Below are 23541 nucleotides of genomic sequence, written 5' to 3' on the forward strand. Positions count from 1 at the left end.
TATTGGATGGATTACTGTGAGATTTGGTACCGATATCCAATCTGCTCAGAGGGATGAACCCTAATGACTTTGATGATCCTCACGCTTCTCATCCAGGTCTACGTTTTTAACTTATCCAGTGAAATATCTCAGGATCTATTGGATACATTTGCATAAAACTTGGTACAGACACTCACAGTTCTCACATTATGTATCTTACTTTGGTGATCTCCTGACTTTTCATCTCATTAGGACAAATTTGTATTTGTCCACATCTGCAAAATTAATGACACTCGCTGTGCTCCAAAAAAAAATGACGTGCTTTTGTACTGAATTAACTTAAAACATAGTTTGTTTTAAGCTGAAAAACATATGCTGTCATTTTTGTGTGAAACTCAAACAAGCTTGTTTATCAGGGTGCAAACTAAAGCCTTCATAAATTCACAGAACCTTCCAGACACTTTCCTTCTTGTGGTCTGAACACAGTCTTCTTGTTGCCGAAGGAGCACACAGGGCTTCACGTAAGAGGACAACAGTAATAACATCTACTGTTGAAAATCAGTTTGTATCGGTGTAAATGCATCCGATGGACGATTCCCTCATCTCGGGGATTCGAGCTAAGTCAGCCCCAGGAGTCTTGTAATCCAACACGGTGCTATTCATTAGTGTTCAGCCGGGACTGGCTCACTTAACCCAAATCTAATAACACTGAGCCGGCTTCAGTGAATCCTCCCTGCAGCATCTACATGCCAAAAAAAATACAGTGCAAGACTTCAGCTGTATAAAAAACAATAATAAAAATTAGTGACATCTCTCTTGAATTCAGTGCAGTTACAAGACAGGGAGACTTTTCAATAACGGTGATTCAATACAGCCTCCGTGGTTCACAAACTGCAGCAGTGAAGTTCTTGTGTGGGTACATGTTTGATTGAAAGCAACACGTTCATGCCTCGTCTCTGGGGGTTACTGAAAAGGCCTCCGAGGAAAACACAAGAGATTGGTAACTAAAGAAGGAGGCGAAAAGGTCACGGCCAACACTGAAACGGTAAATTTAAACAGTTCATCACCAAATCACCCCAGGAATGAGCTGAACGTGGTGGATTGATGTAAGCAGATCTGAGGGGACACACCGGCCTGTCAGGATGATGGCTGCAGTTTCATGATCTCTGCCTTTATTTGTTCACCTTTTTATGTGAACGCCAGATTTTATTTCTCTATTTTGTTATCCGATAGAGGTGCTACTGAATTACATAAAAGAAATGAAGGATACACACTGTATTCTGATACACTGTAAATTCAACATTGAAGTTGTCACTGGGTGGCATGGTGGTGAAGCGGTCAACACTGTAAGCCTCACAGCAAGAAGATTGAGGGTTCGAGCCTCGGCTGGAGCTTGGTTCAAATCCTAATTGGGGTGAGGGCCCTTCTGTGTGGAGTTTGCATGTCCTTCTTTCCGGGTACTCCAGCTTCCTCCCACCATCCAAAAACATGCATGTTTGGTTAATTAGTGATTCTAAATTGCCCGTAAGGCGTTCGTCCTCGGTGATGGACTGGTCAGCCGGCACTGGCTCCAGCTCCCCCATGTAAAGTGGGTATAGATAGTAGATGGGTGTTTGGGTTTTCACTACCATAGGGAACCTCATCAATGTTTGCATTTTGTCACACTACCTACAACGACGTAATTCAAACATCATCTTTGTGAGATCAGCTGCCAGGTTTCGAGGAAAATGCTTCAAATACTGAGAACATTTTTAACATTCACTCGATTGACAAGTGAGATCTAATGATCTTCACTTCTGCTCTTCATCAACATGTTTTGGCCATATTGCACGTTTGAGTGTTGTTCTTGTAGTAAATTATCCTCAGTGACTGACACTTCAGAATGGAAGACACTTGTAGTCAAGGTGTCGGGTGCCCGGCTGACACTCCGCTGTTATTTGCTTTATTATTCTGTGTCAGATCTGCTTGTCACGAGCTCATCCTCATCAACAGATTCAAAACTAGAAACCAGTTCTTTACTCAATCTGTACTGTCTTTTTCTATCCTTATTTCAAAGATATGTGTAAATGTGTGACAATGAAGCAGCGCACTGTTGGAAAGCTGCACGTCCTTTGACCTTTCCTGTATGAATAAATCATGGGAATATTTCATCTCTGCTGCAGTCACCTAAACCTTTAATGTGGAGTTCTGGGAAATCAGATAAAGCAGATAGAGCGCAGATGGGTGGAATAATACAGTGATTCAGCTGTGAGCTTTATGCATGGCCAGCCTGCAGAAATGGAGTCCCATCACTGTCCGCTCTGCTCTTTAAAGCAGAGCGGACAAGTGTCTCTTTGCTCCCGGCTTTTCGTTTGTGCAGTACCGTCTCATCATGCTATATTAAAGCGTCACTGCTCTAGATGGGAAACCTACCTCATGACCCAAAATGTCCATCAAAAGCCCTTTTTGTCTTGAAGGTTTTGAGAATAGCTATTAAATGGGAAACTTTGGGATTTTTCTTCCACAACCAAAATTTACATATCATTCTGGGTCTAAGTGTCAAATGGGAAAAACGACTTTTGAAATCAAGCCAGTATTGAGCGGGAGCACTTTAGCCTGCCGTCACTAAACAGACTGTGATGTTATGCTGTGGGGCAATTGCACCCGGTCAATGTACATCTACAGAAAATACCACTGACAGGCTCATATGCTCAGTATAATGGAAGAGGATCACGAAACTGAAATCATAACTTTAGTTAATAGCATTACCTCTAGTCTGTCTGCTGAAGCTCTCTTGACTCTTGGAAGAGGATTCTTCTTTAGAAGAAGGTCCTTTTGTATCGGATGTCTTCTCTTCTTTTGCTGGCTGTCGCTGTTTCTGTCAAAATGGTCACTGCAGACCCGACGTTCTGCAAGATGCATGTATAGACAGGAGTGTTGGCAACAAAGGATCGTCGATGAAAGCTGCGTGACATTTTGTTTGCACAGTTTGGAAACACGCTGCGTGATTTATTAAAGTAACACTTCTCTCCAACTCTCAATAACGTTTCCACCTTTTGTGACATTTCATAGCAAGACTTGTGTTTTGTTTTTGGGATTCTTTCAATAATGTTGTCAGATAATTATATTAAATATCTGAACCGGCCAGTGAATTAAAATAAGCACTTTTATTGGATTTACATTGACGGGGCATAACTGTGCCAAAGTATGACATTGCAGCCTGTTTCAAGTCTTGTGGCTAATGTGCTCTCAGTTAGTGCTGGACAGATTTTAGAAGACATTCTTCCCATTATTCACCCAAAATGACAGGAAATGGGGCCCAGGTTGAAAGTTTATCTTACACCTCACTTTTTTTTTCTTTAATACTCATAACACAGTGGACAGGAGTCAGATAGATTTCAGTTCATTATCCTTTATATTTTAGTGACATGTTCATTGCTGTTAGCAGGAAGCATGTTCAAACCTTTAATACAGGCAGTGGAGGGAGAGGACAAGAAACAAAGGAAAGAGGAAACAAACAAACAAACAAAGATGCAGTCTGGGATGTTATAGTTTATGGTCAGTGTTTTAACCACAAAGCCACAACCTGGCAGCTGTATAATCATATCTCTGTTACATATATATCATGCAGTTGAAATAGAGATTTGTTCTGTTGTGGTCAGGGCAGGACCAGGTCAATTTTAAAACATTGATATAACATGTAAAACCAATTTGGAGTCTTTCACATTCTCATATCTGTTTGTGTCACTCATTTTAAACACCACTGGCTGTGTGAATATTTTCAACACAGCCGGTTGGAGAAACAAATCAGTTCCCTTCAACATCTGTAACAGCCTGTTCAGACACAGTGATTGGTTAAGAGATGTAATCCATCATCTCTGAGGAATTCCATCGGCGTCCTGTGAGTGCAGCTCCACTGAGATGATTCAAAGAAATGTTTTTTTTAATGGTCATGCTCGGTTGTATCAGCTGAATCCCCTGAATAAAGGGCAACTGGTGTCAAACTAGGTCCAGCAGGCTTCATAGTTTCACTTTGGTAAACATGGACTGGACAGATGCTGAGGGGAGACTGATGTGAAGGAGCAGGATGTTGCAATGCAGTAAATCATGTGTTGCAGCTAACTTTTAACATTAAGTGTGGTCACAGTGTGAGAAGAAAATACTTTTGATATACATTTATTGCATATTTCAAAAGATTTCACTGCATCTGATCAGACAGCTCTCGTATTTGAAGCCAATTAGATTTTGTAAATACCTTTTCTTTTCAGATGGAAATTCTATTCTCCAACAAGATCACAAAACACTGCATTGAAATAACAGCTGTGTGTGTGTGTGTGTGTGTGTGTGTGTGTGTGTGTGTGTGTGTGTGTGTGTGTGTGTGTGTGTGTGTGTGTGTGTCTGAGTTTCGAAGGGTAAATTAAATTAAAGTCCCTCATAGTGTGATGTTAATGAAGCTATTATTGACGCTATAACCCCAGACTCGACTCCATTCTTCTCTCTTCTCATTTATTTTTCATTATTGTCTTTCATCATGAATGTAATCATCAAATGCATTGAATTTATAGAAAGCAGTGCGACTGGCGGTGGAGTTTTGTTGTGCAGACTGGTATACATCAGACCTTGTTTTTCTCTTTCACTTCGTTCTCACTTTACATGAACCGTGATGGTATAAAAGAGATACAGATATAAAAGAGCATAATAACTCTCAGTCTACTCGGGTTGTGATTGTCTACTATTTGTCATTCTTGTCAGTTCAGCATGCCACAACATAGGGCTCTGATATTGTGTCCCAGTCTCAATCTGTTATTCCTGAGTGAAATTCATGCATTATTTATACAATATTGTTGTTATTATTTATACATTTGTACATTTCTCATTCAGTTCTTACTTCTAAAAGGTATTTTTTTCTGTTAACATATTCGTTAGCACTTTGAACCGAGTTCTGGATTCAATGAAGTGAAGAAACATAATGAAGAAAGCTGTAATTACATATTATTGAAATTTATTTTAAGGCTTAAGAAATGATGCTCCGCTCAGATGTTTCCAGACCTTTTCTCAGCTTTCTTAATTACCCATCGCTTGTCTGTTTTTAGCAGAGAGCTCCCTGTAACCTCCAACAGCAGAAAAAAGAAAGCAATGACTGTTTTTACTTTTAGCGTCTGCCTCACATGCGAAAATAAAATGGAAAAAGAAGCCAAATTGAGTTAACAGTGAAGCACAACATTTAAACCCCTGTAGCTGCTTCTGTATCAGAGTTTGTTGAATATTCATAGTGCGGAAAATTGTACCGATAATACAGAAGGGCATTCGTGGCTACACGTCTTCGGCGTTTCAAACAACACCAAGCAGATAAAAGCATATGTGCAGCAACTTCCCCTGCGTTTCTATCCTGCTGCTGTATACAGTAAACAACAGGATTATTGTGTGTTCAGCTGAGCTGCATTGACGGACTTAATGTTGTGAATATGATGGTAGTTGTCAGTGACCTAAATCTGACTCCACACGGGGCTTTAATCTTCTTGGAGGGCAGGTTTTTGGTATTTTTTGCACAGTGAAAGATCAAAGAAAGAAAAGATGTATTGTTGTAGTCCTTATTTTTTTTATTGATATGTGTTGTTTCTGAGCATATCACTCTCATGATGCGTTTTGCTGTTGTAATCTGTATTGGCCTGCTCTTCGTCCTCTCGATATACCATAGAGGGTAGTGCAGCAACAGGCTTGTCAGATTGTGTCGCCAGTGATAACATAAAATATGCCATCTGGTTGTATTTTAAAACTACAACACTGTAAAACCCATACAGTTGGTCATAAATAAGCTGTATATACAGTGTGATTGTATCTTAACACAGACCTTTTATACAGTACAGATTGATTTGAAAATATACTCATCAGCATTCATGAAAAAAAAAACTTTCACTCAGATACAATGAATTAATTTTCTGAACATGACATGAAGCACTGACTCATCCGTATTAGCAGGAAGGGTGGAAGTAAAATGTTAAAATTGAGAGACAGACTTCAGTCGAGATAGCACAAGGCAGAGAGTTGTTCATCTGAGTATGAGTCTAAAAATATTTGACATGTCTTAGAGGAAGACAGGATGTCTATAGGAGGACACAAAGCTCTTAGTGAATGTACAGTGAGAGTGTTGAGGGGGAATCAGACAAGTGGCACTCACACATAGACACACTGGAGCTGTGACTTCATACATCATTGTATCCTCTGCTGTTCCTGAGTGAACATTACGACCAGGAAATAGATAGCTCTTTCTGTGTGTGTGTGTGTGTGTGTGTCTATTAGAGAAACTACAGGTTAGTGCTCTGTTTCTGCCACATCTCAGAAGCCTGTGTATGTTGCACACAAGTCATTTTACTTTGAAGATAGTGTTTGAACAGGAGACTCTCTGTGGCTGCAGAGGAAATGAATCACATGTATTTGGTTTGTTAAAGTAAGAGCTGAATGTGTGTGCAGTGGCAGCTGTGAGAAATCAAAATGAAACAAAAGAGAGAGAACGAGATGTCTCTTCTGAATTTTGCTGCTGTTAATCCGACTATGGGACTGGCTGTTCATACACAGAATGATCTTCTTCCACCACTTTAATAGGTACAGTACAAAACAGTGGCTTTACTGGTATTATCAGAAAATCTGACTTTTTCTCTCTGACTGAATGGAGCCATTCTAGCAGGCTAGGTAGTTGAATGAATATGTTGAGCTGAATAATAGGAAAAGGCTGTTACCAAGTGTCAACCATCAATGATGTCACCCGCTGGTTTGTGAATGGCGCTATGAAGCCTCAATTTCATATTTTGACCAATGCTATCTTGCTAGTTCAGAGCGGTTTGGAGCCGGTAGTAACCATATTTGGGCGAGCGGGGGATCTGACTCGATCTGATTGGCTTTTTGAAGCTTGTTTTCTAATAAATGACGGGATTATTTTAAAAGGCCCGCCAGAAAACTAATAAGAAGGAGCAACTTTAGCTAACAACACGAACAACGAAATTATTGACTGAGAATTTCATGAGACTAGTTGAATGGGAGTCTATGGAGCCGGAGGCTTTTTGAAGCCAACCTCTAGTGGCACTCGGTGGTATTGCATCTTAAGGCACTTCCGCATCAGCCTCATTTTTCAGACCTGGAAACTATTTCCCCTTTTATATACAGTTTATCGTTGTTACTGCTCATATGGCAGACACACAGAAAGTCACAAAGCAGCTCAGAGCACTGTGTACATTTGTGTGTGTTTTTGAAAATGCAAAATGATCCTAATAATCTGTCTCTGTCTCTGATAGTTGTGGCAGCAGAACCGTTGGTCCAAGGCCTGAGGAAACTCCCAGAGGATATCGACTGGTCGTACTCAGGTTTGTATGAGCTTGCAGGGATTTTTCTGATCTTATTTCCCGCCGTGATAAAATATATTTGACCGTCCTGTGAAAAGTTACAACACAGATTTTGCACTACGTTTTAACAAGATGTGACGAGTGTTAATCAGATCCAACAAGTCCTTTACAAGAGCAAATATATTCTACACCGACGAAAAGAAAAAACAAAGGCGCAATAAAACATAAACGGAATAGAATAAGAGCTGTGGTGTACTGTACACCTGGGAACAGTGGCAGAAAGTTTGATCTGGAAAGCCTCAAGGATTGAGGGGCCTCATGCTTTCTTCACAGTCTTGATATCACATGAACTGCAGGAATTATCTGTTAACATCTCCCGTGAGAGAGCCTTGATCTGCCTCCGACCATATGGTTGGATGACACCAGCTAACTCAGCACGGAGCTCCCGCTGAGCTAAGCCGCGGTCCACCAGAAACAAAGAGCGGACGCAGACAGGCAGTATCGGTTCGAGGGGGGAGAGATTAGCTTCTTAGCGATCAGGGGAGGGAATCCGGAGGAGAGATCGGGCTCAACAGGCCGTCAGTGGGCTAAACGCACAACTATTAGACTTATTAACCTGCAGCCCTGAACGGCACGCTGCTGACACATGCCGTTTTAAGCTCGTAACACTGCACGATGCATTAAACTGCTGGCAAAAGATCTGAGGCTGTCAGAGTGGATTCTGTAATTCTCACGGTCATCAAGTATAAATTAGGCCTTTAATTGACCAATCAGCTTGAACCTTCTCCACCTACACCGCAAAATCAGAGTAGCAACATGTTCTGGGTAGTTTATTGATCCTATTAATCATATATTTGATGGATTTATTTTGAAGCAATGAGTGTTATGTACTTATATGGACATACTGAGCAGCCAGTTGGCACTAATTCCCGTGTTTGGATCTGTTCTTTGAAGCTCTTCCTTTCAGCTGCTGAAAAGGGAGGTTTATCATGGCGAAGATACACAGTTAATGCCACTAAATCACCTAAATATTACATATTGCAGAGCCTACATTTGCTCCGTGGTAAACACAGTATTTTTTAAATGTAAGATAAAGATTAACGTTCTTCTTGGTGTTCATTCCTTCAGTTTTACAAAGTCCTAAAACCATGACAATATTTAAAGCTCTGCAAAATTTATGACGTGGTTTACTGGTTCCTTACTGGTAATAGACATTGTATTTTTTACTCAACTGTTAACACAAAGATGAAAGAAATACTGTCGGCTACATGCTTCCTCAGCGGTTTGGCTCGCCCATGCTCTTTCTAAATGAGTAAAATGTTAATTATATCAATGTAATAATGAAACTTTACACACCAAACCGAAATATAATGAAACCTACTACAGCAAATTCAATTCCATCAACTTATTGCTTTTCATGGGTCTGAACATCCACTTACTAACTATAAACTTTGCTCACAGACTTTAATTTGAAACCTGGTCGTGAGCCAAGGTTTAATGGACTCGCATTAAGGTAGTGACTCAACCCAGATTCACACACACAGCACACAGCCGTATAATGTTGTTCATTCCACTTGTTTCAGCTTATGGTTGTGAAGCAGCATGAACATCAATAGGTGCATATGTATTTTCATCTTGGAGATTGTTTTCTTTCCCTCTGTGAGATCTGTACAATCAGTTCCCAGACACAAACACAAACACAAACACACACCCTGTTTGTCAAAGTGGAGCTGTTGTTTTTGTGTGATTCACTGAAAGGGTCATGAATGCTGAAAAGCTGGCTGCAACAGAAATGGAGCTGATACACAGTTTCTTTTCCAGTTTTTCATCATGCTTTGTCTTTTCGTTCTCTCTTTCTTTGTGTCTTTGTTTCTTTCTTTCATTCTTCCTGCCTTCTTTCCCTCCTTCTTTCCTTCCTTCCTTCCTTCCTTCTTTCCTTCCTTCCTTCCTTCCTTCCTTCCTTCCTTCTTTCCTTCCTTCCTTCCTTCCTTCTTTCCCTCCTTCTTTCCTTCCTTCCTTCCTTCTTTCCTTCCTTCCTTCCTTCCTTCCTTCCTTCCTTCCTTCCTTCCTTCCTTCCTTCCTTCCTTCCTTCCTTCCTTCCTTCCTTCTTTCCCTCCTTCCTTCCTTCCTTCCTTCCTTCCTTCCTTCCTTCCTTCCTACCAAACTTACTATTTCTCATGTTTCTTTCTGTTGAGTTTCAAAGTTCATCATCACAACTGAGGGCAGCTCAGTGGCAGTTCATTTAGATTCACTGTAACTATCGCCACCACTGAGTGTGTGTGTGTGCGTGGGTTTATGTGTGTGTGTGTGTGTGTGTGTGTGTGTGTGTGTGTGTGTGTGTGTGTGTGTGCGCGTGCATGCATGCGTGTGTGTGTACACAACCTTGTTTTTCTGACCAGCTCTGTTTCTTGCCTTGTGCAGTGTGCTGAGCCGTGAGTAAAATCATTAACATGTGAAAGAAACACACTTCATTGTGAGGCACTGTGCACAGCTTTTTAGTTAGGTCAGAAGTACAGGGGACAAAAGGGAAATAAAAGAAAGTGGGGGCAGGAGAGGGAGAGTTGGAGAGTAGGAGAAAGTTTAAAATTAGGCACAAAAAACCTTTTCAAAGCATGGTTATTTGGTTCGATTTTCCACAACAGGTTTAAAATGTTAAACAACTAAAACGAGGAAGAAGGTTTTGACTTCATGAAGTCTTCTCTTTATGAAGTAAGAGTTCAGACATTTTGGTCCCTGATAACCCAGCTGGTTCTTTGTTATGTCATCCAGGCTCAGCTAAATGATTATACTTTTTCAAATTAGAGATTATTATTATAGATCTGAAGATTCAGTACTCAAATGAACTTGAGATCAAATACGTCAAATTAACCTTTAGGACTGAGAAGACTTGTAGTATGTTATCTGACTGAATAAGGTCGTTCGGGTGTTTCTTCCAGGAACAACGTTAAGGTCCAATTGGACTTCTGTTTCTGGCCACACAATAAATTTCTCTCGAAAATTAACTTTTTTTTTCTACTCTGCTTTGGTATCCACCAACTTCTGTGGGTAACATCTGACTCTGTACCTGCTAAATCCTCCACTGTGTTCCTCGTAGGTAGTCGAGTGTTCTGGCATCAGTGGCTTTAATGAGTTTTTTCACCGAAAGCAGTTTCCTGCTTCAGCTACTAATTAATGAGTGCATTGAGAAAGAAACAAAATAAACTGTAAAACCAAAACAATGACTGAAATATACTAAAACACTGAAAAAGCAACTGTAGGGTTTCGTGACAATCTGTAGGTTTGATATTGAGCATCATTTGAGAGTTACTTTAAAAAGTAAAAAAAAAACAACAACTCATGAACTAAAACTGAATTGTTATAGTTATTTGTTTAAGTAGCTTTAACAGCTATTTAAAGTATTAGCATTAAATCTAAAGCTACACCATGTATGCGTGTGCATGAATCCTCCTTTTCCCTGCTGTGCCCATCATTACTCTCCGCTTTGTCTCCAGGGGGTCCCTGGGATCCCTCTGCCTGGAAGACACCCCTTAGGGCCCCATCTGTTGTGTGTTTGTGTGCATGGAAGTGTTTGTGTGTAATCATGTGGTCTGATAAGCCAGCGTTTCCTCCGCCAGACAAATGAAATGGGAAGTCTTTATACTGTAGGAATATTAGAGAGATACTTTATTCCTACGAGATGAATATATAAAAAAAAAAAAAGTAAGGCTTTTCTTTTGCTTTTTTTGAGTTTTATTCATGTGGCAGTAGAAGAGTTACTTACCTCAAAACAGCATCAACATTATAATAGATAGTTATATAAGAGGAGATTATCACTGGAGTGGCACCATTTAGAGGAATCGGCTTTAAGGAAAAGGCAAACAGAACATAATTGAATCAAAACGTTGACTTCATTACTGATGGATTTCACTCTGTCTTTTTTTCTGTACCTGTGTGTCTGTGTCTCTCTCTTCTCTCCGTCTCTCCTCTATTCTTGATCCAAGTAAGTCGTAGCCGGCGGCCATGCAGGCTTCAATGCTCCCCTGGTGCATTGTCTGGGGAGCATGCGTGCGCACACACACACACACACACACACACACACACACACACACACGCACGTACAGATTTTAAATATGAATACTTCTGTCCTGTCCTCATACGTCGATGAAATCTATTTGTTTATGTTTTGTAATGATCGAATTGGAAAGAGAAGTGGCGTGTTAGAGACCAAATGATTTATGTGTTCCCATTTAGGATCAGATCACTCGTTTGGTTAAACTGTGCAGTCGTTTCCAAGAAAACATGGTGTATTTACCCTGCAGTGGAACAGAGCGCTGCTCCTAATGCAGCAACATCATTAGGGCGAGACTGATAAAGAGAGAGAGAGAGAGAGAGAGAGAGAGAGAGAGAGAGGGTGATAGAGAGAGAGAGAGAGAGAGAGAGAGGCTGTGTGATGGCTTCATCTGGCCAAATCTCATTTCTGGAGGAAATCTCAATAAAATCCATGTTAGTCACGGTAAGTGTAATTCAGGTCAACTGTGTGGATTTATGATCATCAGACATTCACTGCAAACAAACTATAAACAAAAAATGTTTTTTAGATGAAGATAATTATGAATGGTCTTTGTTTCCGTCTGTCTCTATGTGGCCCTGTGATAAACTGGCGACCTGTCCAGAGTGTACCCTGCCTTCGACCAATGTGAGCTGGGATAGGCTCCAGCCCCCCCGTGACCTGGTTCAGGATAAAGCGGGTGTAGATAATGGTTGGATGGCTGGATAATTATGGAAGCTGTGAACAGCTGTGCTTACAATCATTTTTTTTTTTTTTTAATGCTGCAAGTTAATTATTTTGTTGTTTTGAGAAAACTAGCTTTGTTACCTCTAGATAAACGAGATAATGAACCTGTTATCTTGAGGAAACAAAAGGTTGCTTCCTCTTATTACTTATGTATATCAGAGCTCAGGGGGCCATGCCAGCGTGCATGGAGGGCATCATGACAGGTGTGCCAACTGATTTAAACTGAAAATGTCAAATCATTATGGATCAATTTATCAGACTTTTATTACTTCAATCTAGATGTTGGATATATTTCTGTTCGAGGTGTCGTTCAGATATGTCCTTGTCATTTAGGTTGAAGACTTCCAGTTGTCCCATATTTTGGTGTCATAACTTGCATCATCAATCTTTAGTAGTTTTCAGCTTCTCGGAAATAAATCTTTCATGTCTTCAGTGCATGTGGGTGCTCGATTTACATTTGAGTTCATATGTCGACCATCAATTTGTCAATAAAGGTCCATAATCACAGCCAACAGGTGTCCATAGACTTCCAAAGATTATATTAAAAAAGCAATTTCCAATACGTTGTAGATGCAGTTTTTCCCCCCTATGTATAAAAGACTGAAAGCTGTCCATCAGATCTCACAGTGAAACAGTAACTAGTAGTACTCCCTTTCTGAAAACGATCCCATAATAAGCCATTATGATGCTTCAGTGGATCGTAAAAATTGTGCTCGTGAAAGGCTGTAAGATACACCTCACATTCACTTTGTAGTCATTAAGCTGGAAAACAGTCATCTAAGAATGCAGCGCACACTTTAAATGAATGGCCTGAAGATTGAGTGAGCGACCCGGTAACAGCGGACCACTTGCTGAATGTAATCATGTATTTCTCAGCAAGTTTGAGTCATCAACCAGTCTCACAATCCTTTCCAGGCGTATTTTAGTGCTTGTAGAAGATTCTGGTCATGAACAACTTTGCAAATTCGTGATGGAAAAGTGTTATTTGATACACAAGTCACAGCATTCACGTAGTTTCCTATTGGTCGACTTGTTTAAAGATTGACTTATATTCATGCCACGAACAGGCTTGTGATACAGCAGTGTGACTCAGTGTTAGTCAGTACTCTCTTGCCAAGTGTAATGTTGCGGACAGATTCAAACGTCAAATATAAAGTGGCACACAGCTGGAAGGCTTCAGTTGGCTACTTCAAAGTAAGAATCAGACTTCTGATATCCAGATGAATAAATGTATTATTATTATTATTATTTAACTCGGGGCACTTTACGGTATGATACAGAGGAACCCAACTTTCAGCAGAACCAGATTCAGTGTCGGCGTCCGTCTGCCTCGACCGGTGAACGGAAAGAGAAAAGTGAGCGACAACAAAAAAACTAAAACAAACACTGAGCAGGTTCGTGAAAAAAGGCGGGCGGCCCGCCAATGGGACCTCCCCCCCCCTGAAAGAAACAAAATACAAATGTACTCATAGAACTGTAGTTACGTCCAGTAAATACTCTTTATTTAGTTCCTGTGCACCCGTTTCATTTCAACTCAGTTTGAGTGACAACCCATCCCGGAGAAACACTGATCACTAGTGCTGGATGACCTTTTGGTTTAATATAACCCTCATAATAATACTAGTCATTTGTAATTACTTAAAATACTTTATAATCCTACACCATCATTGTATTCTAGTCAGTCTTCATCCTCACGTAGGTTTGATGCAGTTTGTGTGAGTGTAGCTTGTGTTGTTCATCAGGCCTTAACCTGACCTGTTTCTAATCCTTGTTAGTACACATCACCAGCTCTCTGTAACTCTTTATTATGACAGGCAGAATCAAAGTTTCAGTGCCCCATGAGAGTCTGAAAGCTCCTCTAGAGGCTTTGTCTGACAAGACGAGAACAGCAAATCCTTGATTCTTGTTATTGTTTAAGTGTCTGTCAGCTAGCTAGCTTTGACCCCGTTCCTTCTCTCATCTCGTGCGTCTGTTGTCTCTCTTTTCCTCTGTACATGTTCGTGTTCACCACCCACCACGTTCTCAACTGCTCTCTTAGTCACCAAATACTTTAGGCTGGCATCTCTTCTGCTCCAGTTGTTGCTCAGCCTGTGTGGCTGCTCCCGGAGCCTTGTGGGAGACATGAGGTAATGAGGCAGAGGTGTGTATGTGTGTGTTTTCTGTCTTCACACACTTTCTGCTCCCTATGTTCTGTCCTTGTTCCTGGCTTTTCACCAGTATGTGGCTCGGTTAAAGATTTAATTTGCAGTTTTATTTGCACACTGGTCGCCCATCACGATCATGACAGAAAACAGTGTGAAGTGTATTGACTTCAATCTCCAAATTTTTTTTAACTTTACGCTCATGTTGACAACCTGGAGAGGTCAATCTGTCTCCAGCAGTAGCAGGTTGGCAGACTGGCCTCTGGATGAAACAAATAATACATTGGAAGGAAGAATTTAATTGGTCATGCTAAACCTCAGTGGGTGGAGCCTATGAAGTACAGATGTTTCTTTTTGAGTGAGATGTGTGCCGTTATTTTTTTCTCAACCTGTGTGTAGGTTCTGATAAACAGTAAATCAGTCAAATGAGACAGCCAGCCAGTGTTTAATATTTCACTAACAGGCTCTGGAGACCTTTTCATGTTCACATGTCGAGACCGAGTCGTTGAGATCACAAGATGAGCATATGGGAATTATGATTCATACCCATTTTTTTTCTCTCCTTTTGGATTAATCTGACAGGCCTGATTGTCAGATACAGTAGCTGCTGATTTGTGTGACAGCACGTCATTATGGTAGATCTCGCTGAATGAGTGATGTACAAGTGTGTGTGTGTGTGTGTGTATTCCTTTCCCTGTCATTCATAATAGATTCATTTAGGAGCTAAGATCTTGTCAGCTTCTGACTCACTCCTTTGTGTCTGTGTTTGTGTGTCTGTGTGTGTGTGTGTGTGTGTGTGTGTGTGTGTGTGTGTGTGTGTGTGTGTGTGTGTGTGTGTGTGTGTGTGTGTGTGTGTGTGTGTGCCCCCATGAGTGCCCATGAATGCATTCATAGACATCAATTCTGTTGAATAAAAATGGCTGAAGTCTCCTCTCACACAAAGGTACAATTCTTATTTCTCGGTTTAGTCAGCTGCTGTGCTACAATCAAAGAGTGCTACTGCTAACTGAGATGCTAATCGAAACACATGATACCAGCTCTGACAGATCAATTGTTCTGGAATAAAAGTAAGAGCCACTGAATATTTTTGGGGCCAGGAAACAGTTTTTCCTCAAAGTGCGTCAAAATACAAGTTTAAAAACCTTATATCTGAAATATAGATGTAACAACGATGTTGTATAGTATTGATATATGTCCTCTTTGTTTTCTGGTATGTCTAAGGCTTGATAAGAAGTGTCTTGTCATTCAGGACCAAACAACCAAATGTTCCATCTGCAGTTTTTCTTTTTAAAACATAACTTCTGCTCCGTGTATGCAAGAATAAATCTCATTAGCACCAGTGAGCTGCATCATTTACTTTATGCAGCCTCTTCTAACCGCTGAAATAAAATCACTGCTTTTCAACTTTGTTAATAAATCTTACATCAGAACACCTTATTTCACCCTTTTCAAACTCATTTTTGGCCACATACCTGTCTGAGTTGTGTGCTCTGCTCTGGATGCTTCTCCGTGCAGACCCAGCTAGAGAGCTTCTACCGATAGCATGTAAGGCAATTGTACAAACAATAACCTTGGTTATACTCTCCCTCACTAAACTGCATTAAACCTAAAGGCTTTTACTGATTTGTAGTGTGTGATGGAATTTTCTTTTTCTTAAAATGGATTTTATATAATTGGTGTAAAAAAAAAAGTGTCGTTCATGAACCAGTAATGTTGCGTTAAAGTAAACTCGTGGTTACAACAAATCATGTTCACGGCATGCTTATCGTTCAAGAAGTTAGGCCGTAAGATGGAGGGTGTCTAGAAGCCACAGGGGCTAACAATTAACAAGCCAGCAGGCAGGTAACGTAATGCAGGTAATGCAAAGACATAATTGCAGAGGACAGAGGGAGAAGATCATTTTAGTCATACATGACTAAAATTACTATATATTAGCTTAACATTAATATTAATTGAACTTCCACAGCTTCTGCCATTTCCATAAAAGTCAGCCAACACCTCACAACCTGTGAACTGGAGGCTTATTGGAAAAAAAGGGTCCGTTCTTATGGACTTTTCTCGTGTACGCGGTAAACACGACCTGATTTGAACGAAGCAGTCATGGTATTTGTACCCCTATCTAACTATCTCACGTTTTTCACTCTGCTCATGTGTAGGTATTTCTGCTAGTCATTGTGAACAGTCGGTGGAAGTCTTTCACTGGTTGACAGTCACACATGTAAAGAATCTGAGGTGAAGATTCGTTATACAGAAATAGGAGAGTAACATATTGATGCGGTGCTCAAACGTGATTAAATTGAAAGGCTGTACAGTTGTAGGTTGGGACGAGGGGATTGTTATATTTTGTATTTATATTTTATAATTTTACTGCTATTTTATTGTTCTATTATTATCTTGTTGCTTCTGTATGCTGCTGTAGTGAAAAAAATTTCCCCTCAGGGATTAATAAAGTAACTACCTAACCTAACCTAACCTAACCTAACCTAACCTAACCTTCTTGTTACTGTCTTTGCATTTGAACATGTTTGACCTGATTACATTCGAATCACAGAGATAAGCTACTGCTGTGTCAAGACAAAAGGTCAGAGAATAACAAATCCAGCAGGCTGATTAACAAGCTTTACTGCTTCTCCAGCTTTATAGAAATTTACCAGTTAATCAGGGACAGTTGTATCACGTGCTTCATCACTAAGTAGCTTCTTACAACTCAAATAGACATGTTTAGCTAGCTGGGATACTGAAAGTAACATATACTCTGTCTTTCTTTGTCTTATCTTATTTCAGAAATAGAGATTTCCTTATTTATTACAGTAATTAAACAATTTAGTGCTGCAGGGCTTTTGGAGCTTTTTCTTTTGGACATTAGTGTTTATTTTTTGCCTTTCTACACAGGAAATGATCAATCAGTTAATTTAAAAAGGTAATGAAAATAGTCAGCAGTCTAAATTAATTAGTCTGCATTTGATAAATGACACATTTAGGAAGCAGAAGGCTCTCAATGCATGAACTGAAGATAAACTATTCAACTGCTGCTGTTTTATGTTGGCCAGCAATGATGCCGCTTCCAAAGCAGCACCGTGGGTTACACTAAACCAGTTTTTAATATTTGATACATATTCAGCTATTTTTTGCCAGCGGTGATGCAAACAGGAGAAGACAGTCCCCCCCAAACGTCAAGCCCTACATTGTTAAATGTATTAATCCTCCATGTTTTGTTACAGTTAGCTCACTGAGCAGTGCAGCACTCTTTCACAGAGGGATAAATGTGCTCTGTGTGTCCAAGGGAGCTTAATTGTGGAAGTGTAGGCGGGCTGAGAGAGACACACAAACACGTGTGTGCATTTCTCGCGTATCTACGTCAAACACACATCTGTAACGTATATCGGTGCATATATACTTACACACACACACACACACACACACACACACACACACACACACACACCCCACTTTCCTCCTGTTCTTCCTCCCTCTCATCCTCCTCCCCCTCCTGTCTGTCTCGTGTTTTTTGCCTCATGCTTCTTTCCTTTCCAGACTTTTTCTTTATCACTTCCTCTGCTCCTGCTGCTCTTACCTTACCCTCTTTGTCCTCTGCTGCTATATCTGCTTTCTTCTCTTTGTCCTCGTTGCACTCTCCTCCCTCTCTCATCTCACCTCTCCTCCCCTGAGAGCGCGGGGTGAGCTGAAATGATCAGGGTGTTGTGGATAAAGGGAGCAGCAGCAGGTGCATCAGGTGTAAATGGTTTCTGTCTTGAACACTTTAACAGCTGACTGCTCTTTTAGCTGCTGTAAAAATAAACAATGTTTCTCCATAAAGTTTATGGATATCTTTACTTCTTTTTCAGTTTTTCTGTATTTCATGTTGCTGTAGCTTCAGTTCAGAGATTAATAAATGAAATGTACAATTTTAAACAAAACATAATGTGTAATTTTTACTTTATCTTGATAACTTTACAAATAAACACAAATTGAATCCCAGACTATTGATCATAATGCTAAGTTTTAAGTAAAAGAAACAGATTCTTCCCACAGATTAAAACTGTATTTTTTGTTATCTTTTCTTATGGTCTGACATTGTTTTAGGATTCATATGGAACAAACATATAAAACATACATAGTGGGAGAGAAAGAGAGGAAGGAAAGGAAAGTAGCAAAGCATGGAGGAAAGGAATAATACAATGATATAATTACTATATTTTATCAGTCACTCAGCAAAAAGTCTGCCAACAATAGGTACACCGGCAGCTGCAGAATGCTTTTTTTCTTGGACTTCTCAGAAAAAGCAATTGCAACTTAGAGATATGAACTGTAATTTCCATATTCAATCGTCTAAATTTTACTCCTTGACTGAATGCGAGTGTGAGTGTGAGTGTGTTTATGGATTTAAGTGAAGCCGTCTGTCTTCATTTAAATCCAAGTCTAGCTTCAGGGGATTTTTTTTTTTCCGTATTCCTCTCTCCCACCTGTCAACTACTTGTTGCCATGGCAGCATTATGTCAGAGGAGTAATTTGGTATGTGTTTTTTTTTAGTTTTTTTGTATGTGTTATGATGCCGACAGATGAAGCTGCAGGGGTGAGATGTGGTTATTGACACACTGACACCCTCCCTGACATTTTCTCAGCACACACACACACACACACACACACATACAAACACACACATACACACACCTGTACAGCGCTATCACTTTCATACAAACACACATTCAATAATACACATAGTAATTAAATTCAAAAAGCAAAAGCTGTCTTAAAGGTCCCATATTGTATAACATTTTCAATTCTTTTTTGTATATAAAGTATATCTAGATGTGGTATAGTGACTGCCAGTGTTAAAATGCTTAGTCCATGGAGAAATGCATACAGCCCCTATCCAGCAAATGTTACGTTTTGACTTCTGTGAGTTTGTGATGTCACAAAGGCATGCTCACGTCATATGTCCGCCCTCAGTATGGCACACCGTCCAACCTTATGTCTGGACGAAAACACTGGGTGGGAATTCTGTCGCTGAGCTAGCAAGCTACAAGCCCAAAGAAAACCTGTGATTGGCCTTCATGTTTGTTACTCAGAGTGAGCCAATCAGAAAGACACAGACACAAAACAACCTGTACTTGGTAGAAAGAAGCTTAAGAGTGGAGATGTAAAACCATGTTGAGAAGTTTTGGTACTTGAAAATCCGAAATTATCTTCTCATAGATATCAAGACTGCAATTAAAACACCAGGAAACATTTTAAAATATGGGACCTTTAAAGGAGTCGTGTAACGTTGCTTTTGCTGAGGGATAAATTATAAGATGGTTGTCATCTTATGTCTCTGCTGCAACTGTGGAGTCAGAGCTGGCAGTCGATTTACTTTGAAGATTAAAATCATGGAGAAACAGCTAACCTCACTCTCGGCTCACTCCACCTACAGGCACCTTAAACATGACTAATTAACATATATCTTCTTCTTTAATGTGTAAAATAACTGAAATGTAAAGTGGTTAATGGCTGCATCTTTACAGTGCTCGTTATTCAGAGCACTTTACAATTTCACACACACACACACACACACACACACACACACACACACACACACACACACACACACACACACACACACACACACATTGGTGGCTGCGAGCCAGTTTATAAGCCAGCACAATTCAGAGCCAGTAAGTGTGCTCTCCTTGGCTGACTTCAACACTGATAATGACGGGAGGCTGCAGGAAACATGGTTTTCCACTGTGTGTACTCTGCAGCTGATGACTGACTGTCTGTCTGTGTTAACACATTTCTTCAGGCACAGAAAGTACAGCATGGGAAGGCCGTATGCTGTTTTTACTCCCGTCACTACTGTTAGCATACTAGCTACTTAACAGTAGCAGCATTTTGGCCGGAGATTTCTGTCTCATTTAGTCTCTGTTACGTCCGTGTGGTGTGTTTGTGCGCTTTTATACTGGACTACTGTAACTCGACTGTTGACTCCCATTTCATGGTGCAGACTCCCGTCGCTATCAGTGTGTTGAATCCCTTTTAATATGTTTTATCAAGCCATTATGTTTAAATTGTACATTTTCATTTGGACATCATATTCACACAGCATCAGAGGAGGAAATTACACTTCGTATATTTGAATAGTAAACAACTGTCCTGACTGCTTTACTTCAACTGTCGCTGCCGAACGAGGGCGCAGTGCAACAAAGGTCAAATTGACTTAGTTCAACTTGGTTTAAACAAGGTCTCTCTCTTTGTCACACACACACATACAGACGCATACACGCAAACACACACAACCAGGAATAAAAAGCCAAAAGCAACTATTAAGTCATGTGTGACCAGTTACAGTTAAACCATCTGCTCTGACCTCGTTAGACTCTTTGTCTTTACTGTATACTGTAAACCACACACACACACACACACACACACACACACACACACACACACACACCAAAGACAAGAAGCCTCCAGTTTTGCAACTTTATTATCCTGCCACGTCAAATCTTACAATAAGTCTGTGCTCTCTATGGTTGTTAGTGATAAAGTGGATACGAGGAGTTTAATTCCAAAAATAATCATCCATCTTTTAAAAATGTGGCATTAAATTGGACAGAATGACAGAATAATCCCCGATGTCAAGGTAAACCTCCGTGCTTAACAACAATCCCGTTCCTGCATGTTTATGAATATTGAGCACGGAGCATGAGGATTTCTGTTCCATGTGTTCATTTTCCAGTGAAAGAGTACTGTAGCGTAATCATAAGATGTTGTGTGCAGCCATTTTGCGTTTTATCCATGTTATTTCTCGTAAATTTACCTCTGAAATGTTATTCAGCATGATTAATGTAGTTAAGTGGGATTTCCCTGAATGTGCCTGGAGGAACCGACAGATTGTTGTGGATGTGAATGCACAGTAGAGTAACACACTCATTCAAGCAAAAACGAGAACAGTTCATACCAGCACCAAAATAGATACAGCAGTTCAGTCTATACACGCGTTACCTGCACCTGTGAATGAATTATTTACACACTCTTGCACACAGCGTATGTCGATAAATGTGAAGGTGCTGCACATGTATGTATACAAAGAAAATGATAAATAAAAAAATATGCAGGCATCATGTCAGTGGAAATAAATGCAGATTATGTGACACGCAGTCATGAATGAATTCACATTAATTAAGAATTACTTGTATATTTTGACATGTGCTCATGAATAAACAATTCACAGACACGCAAACATTTACAGCTTTTGATATTTAGTGAAACATTCAGACTAATTGAAAATCTTCTGAGCTCTGAATAAAGAAGAATGCCACTTTTGATTTTCCTTTTATTCTTCTTTGAGTGGATTTTTTTTTTTTGCGTTGCATGTTTGGCTACAAATTGCATTTGTCCTGATCCTGCTCTTCATCTTTTACATTATTCACGTGGAAAGCCTTTTTAAACCACACACGCGCACACGCACACGCACACACACACACACACACACACACACACACACACACACACACACACACACACACACACACACACACAGTGCTAGTATAAAGTGTGACCTGAGGCCAACCAGTCTTGTTTGACCCACAGTTTGACCATCTGCCCCTGTTGGAGCTGGACTTTAACTGACGTCATACAATACAACAAAAATACAGTTTTAACTATGTTGTACTGTTACAATAAAGGCGCTATGTAAAGCCTCCATGACATCTATAAATCTTAAGCACATCACAGCTTTTTTAAAACATCTATATTACTAGTCATAATTTTACATTATACGGTAAATATTCAGAATGACTTTCATCACAGCTAACACAAAGGGGGTTTGTTAAATTTCAAGAGCGTTCAGCAACACTAAGCAACACTCTCTCCTTGTCTGTACAGGTGCTCTGAACCAGCGTAACTGGGGTAAGAAGTATCCGTCCTGCAACAGCGCCCGGCAGTCTCCTGTGGACATCGACGAGACGTTTACCCAGGTCAGGCTGCAGTACCAGAACCTCCAGCTAGAGGGCTTTCACACGCTGACAGCAGAGTCGTCCACCGTCCACAACAACGGGAAGACTGGTATGTTGGTAATCTTCCCCTTTCCCTAGAATATACATTTTGAGAAATAGGTTTTAACAATCAGATTTCTTACAAGCAATAACGTGTATTCGACAATGATCAAAATGTTTCCACAACCTTAACCCTGAGTGTGGAACATTTGTCTCCACCTTGTGCCAATGAAAGTAATTACACCGTCGTCACGTGCTTATGTCATTGACTCCGCCTTCTCTGCTGCTGCTGTTAAAGCTGTAAAACGGTGGATAAATTGTTTTGAGCGTCTTCTACAAAATGACTCATCCATTTGGTCTATTTCAAAAAGAGCTCAATGATTGAATTATTTTATCTCCATTTAAGTCAAGGGCTAAACTGGAAGTCTCTGTTCTACGTCCTTTGGCCTCATCCAGCCAATCCAGGAATGTCTCACCAAACACCAGATATAAAACTCTGCTAACTATTAAATACAGATATATTAACCTGGTGGTCACAGGCTTAGTTAACCCTTTAATCACGGTTTGAATCGAACAGACGTTCATTTATGTGTAAAAGTCCCACACTATAGGTTTAGCCTACGGTGTTATTGTTCCTAAATGCTGTGTCCAAGTCAAGCTGCTGAAGTCACGTTTTGAGTTTCATCCTGCAGGAAATTAAAGCACAATCTGGTTCACTTGGATTAAACGTATATTTTCTTTAATCCCAGACAAAGGCATTTTAAAGCTCATGCAGTATGTGGCTGATTCAATCTTTGGAAATGATTTTGACACTATTCTGGTGCTATAAAGCACAACATCTTAATCCCTGGCTGTGGAAAAGAAGCTTAACTTTCCAGATGCAATGAAAAATGATTCACAAGTGGAAGGTTAATGAAGGAAAGAGCAGCGAGGATTTAAAAGATAATGAGCCAAAGAAAAAGAACAAGTGAATAAGTAACCAGCAGTAAAGAAAGATCATGTGGAGCTAGACTGACGATCAATGACAAGAGGCAGAGATAAAACTCAGCGACAGGAAAGAGGCAACAAATGAGCAAGAGACGGAGAGAGAAGGAGCAGAGGAGTGAAATGAGGATGATGTGAAGAGACAGCGAGAGGACAGGCATCATGTGGAGTGATGTCTGGCCTGATAAACAAATGAAAGCTGTCTGAGCTATCATCACCATCTTTCCAATACTCCTGGACTGTGGGCTCGTGTGTGTGTGTGAACCCTGTATGCTAATGCTTCAAAAACTCATCTTTTTTTTACTCAGTCAGAGAGGAAATTGTGTAATAAAACAGATATTGCAGAGCTGGCAGGATAAATGATGGAAATATAT

General features: G+C 40.2%; 1 protein-coding gene across 2 annotated transcripts in view; it reads left to right on the forward strand.

Moving 5' to 3' along the window:
- ptprz1b (protein tyrosine phosphatase receptor type Z1b) overlaps positions 1 to 23541 on the forward strand; it is a 66980-nt gene that overhangs the window by 16442 nt on the left and 26997 nt on the right. For both annotated transcript variants that reach the window (XM_069156541.1, XM_069156542.1), the window contains exons 2-3: positions 7248 to 7316; positions 22074 to 22253. In XM_069156541.1, the coding sequence (XP_069012642.1) occupies positions 7248 to 7316; positions 22074 to 22253 (249 nt within the window). The remainder of the gene's footprint in view (positions 1 to 7247; positions 7317 to 22073; positions 22254 to 23541) is intronic.

Source organism: Embiotoca jacksoni, unplaced genomic scaffold (genome assembly GCF_022577435.1).
Source record: "Embiotoca jacksoni isolate LCO1_2020_lvr unplaced genomic scaffold, fEmbJac1.0.p SCAF_21, whole genome shotgun sequence".
Lineage (NCBI taxonomy): Eukaryota > Metazoa > Chordata > Actinopteri > Embiotocidae > Embiotoca > Embiotoca jacksoni.